We start from the raw sequence: 9,585 nt of genomic DNA, 5'->3' as shown, positions 1-9,585 counted from the left end.
TCCCAAGGCAGGATGTGGACCTGCATCCCCCTTACCCGTGAGCAATCCCAGGGCAAGATGTGCAGACCACTCTGGTGTCATTCATAGTATTTATTTTGGAAAAATATTTTAAAAAGGAATTTCTTCATTAACAAAACTGTAAAAAACTCAAATAACATTTGCACAATATTCCATAAATACATTTATATACAAAAAATATAGTCACAGAGACCCGAAGTGCCTTTGTACATATTTACCAGAAAATTTAAATTATAAAAAAAGAACATCACGAAAATACTCAAGCTTTACAGATATCATGAAAATATTTTTACAAATCCAAAAAATAACACACATTTTTTTCCACCTAGAAAAAAACACATTTCAGTATCCAAAGAGGACAAACAGGCAGTGTTTGTGTTTAACTCAAGAAAAGACTGGCTCGGAGGGTAGCAAACACACACATGAGGCAGCACACAGTCTCTGCCGTCAGTCAGTCCGTCTGTCCGTTAAATATAAATCTTTAAGAGCAACTGTCCATAGTGCAACGGGAGTCAGAGGCCATGCAGCGGGTGCCCACGATGCCCGCCGGCCTGGGCCACAAGCAGGCGCCCACTAACTTCAGGAAGAGAGCCAGCTCAGTCTGAATTTATCCCAGCAGCAGCCGGGCCTCCCTCCTCATACAGCAGCATCCGTTGGGGCATATATCCTTGGAATTCTATGTGTTTTAGGAGAAACGGGGGCTGGGGGTGCCATATCATTTCCCTTTTACACCTGAGGAGAGCACAAGAGAGAGAAAGATGAGTTAAGGATGGGGGCTATGGTTCTCAGCCTGCTCTACTCCCTCCCTCCGAGTGCCCAGCCTGACACCACATGGCTGGCCCACACCACATGATGGGCTAGTGCAGAGTACCATGTCCCACCCCAATGCCCCCTCACAGAGCCTCAGGCCTGATACCTAACCTCAATACTGAGCCCCTGATGCCCCCTCATCAAACTCCAGCCCCGAGCTCCTGTGGGCCCACAAGAAATCCCAGCCCCAATGTCACAACATCAAGCCCCAAAACTGAGTCCTGATGCCCAGAACCCCTGTGCCCCCATGTGGAGCCCCACCCCTCAACCCTGATACCCTAACACCAAACCCCAATACCACCACACCAAGCCCCTATACCCATGCACAGAGCCCCAACGCCCTAAGCTCTGACCTATGCCCCAATGCCAAACTCAAAATTGAGCCCTGTGCCCCTACATGGAGCTCCACCCCTGAGCCTCCATGCTTGAATGTCAAACTGCAACCCTAAGCCCCAACACCAGATGAACTACCTTGAACCCCTATGTCTGGGTGAAGGCCAGCACCCTGACCAGAGCGCCAGTCCTCAACCCAGTGCCCCACCCAAGCCCAGCACCCTACCCCACCCACTCCTGAGCGCAGGGACCCAAGGGGAGCCCCACACAGACCTCAGTGGCGATGACGCACTCGTCCTTCTCCTCAGAGATGACAAACACCGACTGGTACTTGGTGTCCTTGGACATGCCGCTCGTCGAGTCCCGCCTTCTCCGCTCAGACGCTTCCCCACTGGACAGGGCAGGGCAGGAGGGTGCAGTGAGCACACAAGAGCAGCACCCCACCCGAGGGAGCCGGGTATCCACCACCCCCTTGGTCCACGCCCACCAGCTTCCCACCCAGCGCCCCAGGCCCCTTGGCTCACGTCCCCTCTTCCGTCCCCCATTCCCTCCCCCTCCCACCAAGAGCTCCTTGGCTTATGACCACCACCCCCGGGCCTCACGCACCCCCTGGGCGCCACAGAGCCCCGATCCACGCTGGAACAGCCATGTGGCTCGGGCCTGGCCTCGAGCTTGCCGTGGGCATCCCTGGCGGGGTCCTCGTTCCTGAGACCCTGCACCAGGTTGTAGTCCACAGCCGGGTACCGCGCCTTGAAGCTGCCCTTGTCGCCACTGTGGTCGCCGTGCACGTCTGCCTTCTTGTTGGTGTTCTTGATCTGCGGGGCCCCAATGACGCTGACCGCCACGTCCTTCTCGCGCTGGCAGCTGGCGACGTTGTTCATGGTCTCCACCTCTGCCCGACCCGCCTCGCCGAGCAGCCGCCTCTTCTGCGCCTTCAGACGCATGCAGACGCCGGCAGCCGCGCAGCCCAGCAGCAGCAGCAGGACCAGCACTGCGCCGGCGCAGACAGCCACCCAGGGGAACGGGCCGCCCCGAGTCTCCAAGTAGCGCCCAGTCAGGTCCACCACCATGGGGTCTGGAAGCAGGAACTGGCAGTTGGAGCCACCATAGCCGCGTGCGCACTCGCACATGTAGCGGCGGTCCCTCTCATGGCAGGTGGCCCCGTTGTGGCATGGGCCGTGCTCACACCGGCTGACAGGGGCGCTGCAGTTCTTGCCCGTGTAGCCTGGGGGACAGGTGCAGGAGTAGTCGTTGACGTGGTCCTGGCAGGTGCCGCCGTTGGCGCAGGGCAGGGAGGCACAGTCGTCCACGTTGCCGTCACAGTGCCTTCCGGAGAAGCCCGCCAGACAACGACACAGGTAGGAAGCGCCCAGGTCCACACACTGTGCTCCTGGAACATGGGGGGAAGGGTGCATCACTCACCTTGCTGGCACCTGCTCACACGCCTCCCACGTGCCTGGCACCAGGCACAGAGACACAAAGCCAAAGGAGAGACAGCCTTTGGCCTTGGCGGGGCAAGCGGGCAGCGTGCCCGGCCCGCAATCATTAACCCGCTACAGAGTCTGGGCTCACACCCTGCCTACTGGGCTGTGTCTGGAGCAAGTTTGTCCACAGGCTGCCTGCACAGGCTAGGGGACAGGCGAGGCAACGTACTCTGCAGGGGGCAGGCTCCTGCCTGCAGCCACACAGGGAGGAGCCAGCAGAGCAGGGCTGAGAGCCTGAAGGAGGTGCAGAAGGGGGTGCGGAGGCAGGGACCGCCTCTCCTTCCGCCCAGCTTCCTGGACACCCCGCCTCTGGAGCATACTTTCTTGGGCCATGCTGGTTTAGGGAGTGGGAGTGTTGGCACACACCAGTTGGCCCAGAGGCCCTCCGGAGCCGTGAGACGAAACACAGAAAGCAGCCGAACACTTTTTCCACTGACAGCTCCCTTTGATCATGGTGCCTAATGGGAGTCACCAAGCACCAGGCTGAACATGTCCACCCAGAACTATAACAGCTCGCCTGGTTCCCATGCCCCACACCAGGCTGAGCTCATCCAGTGCATCCACTATGTGCCTGCCCAGGGGGTCACACTGACAACCCCCCCATGCTCACACCCCACTCTAGGCTGAGCCTGTCCCCACACCTGTCCAGCAGACCACACTGGCCCCAGGTAACTACACCCCACACCAGGCCACTGAACTTGAAAAGGAGGGGCCAGAGCTGAGCTTATACACACAGACACACACACCACATATACATAACATACATACCACATACATATAACACATATAACATACACATACATACATAACACACAGTACACCCAATACATATAACATACATACAACACATATAACACACACCATACACAGACACACATTCACATGCACTCATGCATGCACACAGGCCACCACACTCCAGGCGGCTATGTCGGCCAGTGCCTGCTTCGGTGCCTGTCAGGTTTCCACTGTGCCCGGAGCGTGAAGGCACTAAGGACTCAGGAGTGACGCTTCCCCGGAGACTACAGGCCACTGGGAACCACCCTCTGAACCAAAATCCCTGGGGCTTCCAGTGGCAGACCTGTTCCGAGTAGAGCCCAGGCCTTTCTTCTGAGGCACCCTGGGCAGGCCGAGCAGGCAGCTTCTGGTCAGCAGGCCTGCAGCGCATCTGCCAGCCTCTTACCGTTGGAGCATGGTGAAGAGCCACAGTGGTCCACTTTCTTTTCACAGTTAAAGCCGGAGTAGCCTCTGGGGCAGTGGCAGGTGTAGCCCCCGTCTGGGTTGTCCGAGCAGCGGCCCCCGTTGAAACAGGGGCCGTCAGCACATGTCATGGCGCTCAGCTCACAATGCTGCCCATAGAAGCCTGGGGGGCAGGCACAGGAGTAGCCATTCTCTAGATCCTAGAGAACAAAGGTAAAGCTGACTTCTGTGGGTATCTGGGCACAGGGCTCCACTCACCCCAGGGACAGGCCCCAGCCTGGAGACAGGTCCAAGCAGCCCTGCCACGACATACCGTGCAGCTTCCTCCGTTCTGACAAGGGCCGGCATCACACTCGTTGACCTCGATCTCACAGTTGGTGCCAGTGTATCCAGGCCTGCAGGAGCAGGTGTAGCTGCCCTGGCCAGTGTTGGTGCAGGCCGCGCCATTCTCACAGGGCTTGTGATGGGTGCAGTAGTTGAGATCTGTGGGCGAGCAGGGCGGACATCAGGTCAGGGGGCTGGCCGCTGTGGCCACCACGCGAGGGACCGGCCCCTTGGGAAGGAAGGCAGGTGGGCTCAGGCAGGACGCTCACCCTGGTTGCAGAAGAGGCCGCCCCAGCCCTCCTGGCAGTTGCACTGCCATGGCTGTTGGCAAGTGCCGTGGAGGCAGCCGGGGTACCGAATGCACTGGTCGCAGTACCGGCCCTGCCAGCCGACCCTGCACCTGCAGGACAGGAAGCACCAGGCTCAGGACAGGGCCGCTGCAGCAGCAGCGCCTCGGTATAGAGGCAGCCACGGCCCCAGGCCTGCCCCATCCCTGGGGCTGGGAGTCCCTCTGGGCAGCGGGCCTCAGACCTGTGGAGCTCCAGGCCGCCTTTGGAACCGATACCCGTGACCCCCAAAGACGGGGAGGGGCCTTGAGTGACCTTATGCCTACACTTCCGGTTGCAGGCGCAGACCCAGCCCTAGCCCGCCCCACCTGGGGTTCAGTGAGGCACACAGGCTGGAGGACGGGAACCCCAAGAACTCACTTGCACTCTCCTGGCCTGTCGCAGACCCCGTGCTGCTCGTCACAGCCTGGCAGGCAGATCGCTGCGGAAGGGAAGGAGAGAGGGGGGAAGAGCAGGGTGAGGCCCGGCCAGCAGAGTCCCAGCTGAGTTAAGCTCCCTAGCCTGGTGGGTATTGATCTGCCATACGCCACTCAGCCCCGGAGCAGCATTCTTCTTAATACAGTTGCACACGGACAAAAGGGACTCAAAAGCCCCCACCCCACCCCACCCCTTTTCTTCTCGGAGGGTCAGAAGTCCTTCCCCCTCCGCCCCTCCCCCACTTCCCAATTCTTCGCACAAAGCTCCACCTCTTCATCTCCCAGAACGTGTGTGGATAAGAGTGGACAGCTGGTGTGCAGGGTGCCGGGCGGGACAGCTGCTCCATTGTCTGCGCTCTCCCAGCAGCTGCCCCGGGGCCACAATGCGGCCTCCCCTCCCCCGGCCCCCTCCGTGTGCCCCGCGTGCGCACACGCGCGCGCGCCCCCGCGGCCCCGCCGGCCAGCGCGGCGGGCGAGCTAATCTGCGGCACGCGCGCGGGCGGCGGCGCGGCCCGAGGATTTGAATAAGAAGGAAAAGTGGAACTTTACGGCTGCAGGCGAAGGACTGGGTGGGCAAGGCCGGGCCGGCGAGGGGCGGCGCCGGGCCAGGCGAGCTACTTCCCTCGCCTGGTTATGGGTGCGTTAAGTCACGGGCCAAGTGTTTAATACGACAAAGCCCTGCCGGAGACAGGGGACACACTTAGGGCGTGCGGAAGGGAAGGTGCCTGCGGAAGGGGCAGGCCGCCCCTCCCGGGCGGAGCCAGACCAGGCACAGGCCCACCGACTTCCCAACTGGGCTTCCAGGAGAACTCGGGGGCCCACCGTCCCCGGGCCCCCGGGGTAGATAGAAGGCCTCTGCAGCCTGGCCCAGGAGAGGCTCCGGCTGGTCCCCAGCCCCAGCCCCGCCTGTAGAGCCCGCCCTATCCCTGGAGCCATGACCACTGGGTACCTAGTAATCCGAACCCGCTTTCACTGTCAGAGCACCAAAATGCCTCTGCAGCATTGTGTGCGCCCTCCCGCCCCCTGAACAAGATCACACAACCCCCTGAATTCCCACGGCGACACGCAAACACAGGTGCGTGCCACCCAAGAGATTTGGGGACCATTAGCACCCCAACTCGGAGAACCAACGCAATACCCAGTGAGCGAGCGCTGTGACAGCAGGCCTGGTTTCCACTGGCCCCACAGCACTGTCCTTCCTTCCTTCTACCCCCACCGGCTGCAGGCCTGGCCCCAACTCTCCCTGGTAAGGCGGGCAGAATGGGGGGCTGATAAGCGCTGGGGGGGTGGGGGTGGGGAGGCTAGAACCGCCCTAGTGGGCTTGCCACTCTGCCCCAACCCCACCCTCACACCCCTCCCCCAGCGGAGGCCAGGCCACTGCTCCCCACAGACTCACGCTCTGTGCAGTATGGGCCCTTCCAGCCGGGGTTGCAGGCCTTCTCCCCGCGCTCGCCGCAGCTGAAGTGGCCGAAGGCGTCGTCACGGGGCCGGCAGAAGACGGAGCAACCCTCGCCGTAATAGTGCTCGTCACACACGAAGCGGTAGGCGTACTTGAGGTCGGTGCGGCCGCTGCTGTGGAGGTCTTGCGACCACTCCTCGCCGACTGTCAGGTGCCGCTGCGTGGCCAGGCGGCTGATGAGCCTCTCGGGGTTCTCTGGAAATGGAGGAGAGGCACGGGGTGGGCCTGGGGCTCTCCAGCACCCCTCTGCCTCCAATGTAGAAGGCCAGGCGCCAGGTCCTTCCTTTACCTGTGGTTAGGTCGTCTGGGGAGTCCGTGTGCAAGGCTTCAATGATCAGAGAGAAGGTGCCCTGGAAGGGGAGGGGCGTAAGACCAGAAGTGTCCCCCAAATCCTGAGGCCACAGCCTCTCGGTCCCAGGCGCCTGAGCGTGTGGCCCCAGGAGAGCCCATGTGTATCTTTGGACTGTTTTCACTTTCCTCAAGGAAATGGGAAAACTTTTTAAAAGAGCCGTTTCCTGCCCTGGTTTTTGTGTTACACAGGATATTGCTTTGTAAAAGCTGAAGATCGGGAGGAGCCAGAGGGGCAGCCCTCTGTCTTCTAAGTATAAAACGCTAGCCTGGCAGGCGGCTGAGAATGGCCCAGTCCCCTGGGCCTCGGCCCTAGACCACCAGCTCCGCCAAGGGGCAAGGGCGAGACGGCCAGTTCTAAGGCTCCATACCGGGTAGCGTGGACCTGCCCTGGGGTTTCACGGGCCTGGCCCTCAGACTTTGCACCGCCCATCCCACAGTCTTCCCACGTCCTCAGACCTCCTCAGCCCCCAGGGCAGGCACTCACCGGCCAGGTGAAGCCGAAGGGAAAGCGGATGGGGTTGCTGAACGCGTGGCCGACATCCGCGCCATCTGGCAGGCTGAAGGAGTCCACGCCGAGGACCGGCGTGACGGCACTGCCGTAGGTGCAGGGCGGCTCGGGGGACACGCTGGCCTGGTAGTGCTTGAGGCACACACGGAAGTAGGTTCGACACTCGCACTGCGGCTGGCCCGCGGCCCCAGCCGCTCCGCTGCAGCAGTTGCGGTTCCCCAGCGGGCCCTTCTTGTTGACGAACTCCTGAAGCTTCAACTCGAATACCCCGGAGCTCCAGACCTGCGAGGCAGAAAGGCCACGGGCGCCGGGTCAGGGGAGGCCCCTGCAGATCGCCTCTCATACCGACAGTGTGCGTGGCCTTCGGGTGCCCGCCCCTTCCCACCTCCAAGCTCATACAAGGCGCCCGCGCCCCGGGAACCCCACCTGGCATAGCAAGCTCTGGGGGAAACACCTGAACTGCAGGGTACCCCCTGACACCGCAGGCCCTGGACACGGTCACGGGACACACACACTGCACGTTTGAGACATCCCAGCTGACACCACAGGGCCCAGGTCTCCCCATCAGAATAGCAGCCCAAGGACCCACCTGGCACAATAGGGCCGAGACCACAGCGAGAGCCAGCGCACACGGGCGGCCCATGGCGGGCTCCGGCTCGCCGCGTTCCCGGCTTCCTCCCGGCTTTTCTTCTTAAAAGGACAGGCCGCTAATGGAGGCTGGAGGGGGCTCCCCGAGACGCAGAGAGGAAACGCTGGGGTCTTGCCCGCGGCCGGGATCGTCGGACTGCTGTCGTCGATTGTCCTATCACCCAGTCCCGGAGGAGTCGCCTCCCGGCGGCCAGTCCTGGCCAGCGGCAGCTCTCCGGAGGAGGGGGGGCGCGCTCGTGGAGCGCAACTTTCGGTTTTCTTCCGTCTCTCCCAGTCTGCGCCTCTTCCTGGTTCTGGCCCGTGCTCTTCTCAGGGGGCACGGCCGAGGGACCCGGAGCCAGCGGGTCGGTCCCCTGCTTAAGTCCCAGGCGTGGCCGGCGGCCTCCCCGGCCGATTAGGACGCGGCTACTGGAAATCCCTGCCGGCCAGGCGATAATCCCGGCGCCCGGGCGGCGGGCGCAGCGGCCGGTGGCTGGCGCTATTTCGGGGTGCGCGGGCGGGCGCGTCTTGCGGATCGCGCCCCCGTCTCCCCTCGGCCGCGCGGTCGTTCCGATAGCGCTTCGGGCCGCCTATGCCGGGTTACTCAGAGGCACGCGTCCGCTCACCGAGGGCCCCCGGGAGTGCGCGGGCTCGGAGAGCGGGCCTGGAGGCCGGGTATGGGGCGCGGCGAGGCTTCGGGCGGTCACGGAGAGGCCAGCCTAGTCTCGGAGAGCGAGCGTCGCAGATCTGCGTCCCGCCGGCGCCCGCCGCCCTTATATGATGCCGGCCGACCGCATGGCTAATGAGATGCAAATGAGCAGCCCCCCAATCTGGCGAGAGCTGTCACAAAGGAGCCACTTTTCCAAGCCCTCCTCTCAATGGCTCGCCAAATGGTCAGTGAGCTGTAAAATGTGCAACCCCGCCCCGCCCCCCCGCCCCGCCCCGCGCGTTCATTTACATTGCAGCGAACCCGCGCCCCGACCTGGCCCGCGCGCCGGGGCCCCGCTCCTCACCGGCCCGCCGCTCCCTACCCGGGCGGGCCTGCCCACCGTGAGTCGCCGGCCCCCCAGCCGCGGCCCGGCCACAAGTTCGGAACGCGGGTCCCGGCAGCCCTCCGCCCGGCCCAAGGGCCACCCCGCGCCCCGGAGGGCGCCGCGGCGCCCTAGGTCCCCGCGCCGCTCCAGACTGGAGAGCCTGCACCGGGAGCGGCCCGCGTCCCTCCTGGCCGCCTCCCTGGCTTGGTCCCCACCGCGCCCAGCCGCGCCCCTCCGTCCTCGGCCTCCCTCTCCCGGGGCACCTTCCCCCCTTGGCCTCCCTCCGCTTGGTAAAAGTGAGTTTGGTGTGTGTCGCTCGCGTGGCTGTCATTAGGCAGTTTGTTATTGTGCGCGGGCTGAATCAGTGGGCCTTTGTGCGCTCAGCTGTATGGTAATGCGGCCAGCACCTGCTCCCGCACAATGCGCGCGGAGAAAGAGCGCCCCTCCGCGCCCGCCGCGCCCCACCACCATGTGCGCCCGCCCACTTCTCCGCCCGCCCGCCGACGCGGCAACTTTTGTTTTGATGTTTTTTTTTATGGGAAATTAGTTTATGGGGAGGCCGGAGCACACACGCATCGCACAATGCGTCCCCCAAATTGCTGCCAAGCTTCCAGGGCGGAGGTGAGCCGGAAGGTTGGTGCAGGGACCCCTCATTTTGAGCGTGCACAGGCAGACTC

The 9,585-nt window shown here is 62.7% G+C and overlaps 1 protein-coding gene across 1 annotated transcript; it reads right to left on the bottom strand.

Annotated features, from left to right (window-relative positions):
• Nucleotides 1-216: 216 nt before the first annotated feature.
• DLL1 (delta like canonical Notch ligand 1) lies at nucleotides 217-8,592 on the bottom strand. Its single transcript, XM_075553853.1, has 11 exons — nucleotides 7,837-8,592; nucleotides 7,224-7,529; nucleotides 6,678-6,738; nucleotides 6,326-6,583; nucleotides 4,874-4,934; nucleotides 4,436-4,566; nucleotides 4,156-4,325; nucleotides 3,826-4,042; nucleotides 1,768-2,551; nucleotides 1,435-1,552; nucleotides 217-750 (listed from the first exon to the last, which is right to left on the bottom strand). Exons 1-11 carry the CDS (start codon nucleotides 7,888-7,890, stop codon nucleotides 745-747), a joined length of 2,166 nt encoding a protein of 721 aa, XP_075409968.1. The 5' UTR covers nucleotides 7,891-8,592; the 3' UTR covers nucleotides 217-744.
• Nucleotides 8,593-9,585: the final 993 nt, after the last annotated feature.

The sequence above is a fragment of the Tenrec ecaudatus genome, chromosome 7, assembly GCF_050624435.1.
Source record: "Tenrec ecaudatus isolate mTenEca1 chromosome 7, mTenEca1.hap1, whole genome shotgun sequence".
Classification (NCBI taxonomy): Eukaryota; Metazoa; Chordata; class Mammalia; order Afrosoricida; family Tenrecidae; genus Tenrec; species Tenrec ecaudatus.
The sequence above is the reverse complement of the archived record's forward strand: the minus strand, read 5'-3'. Positions and strand labels throughout refer to the sequence as shown.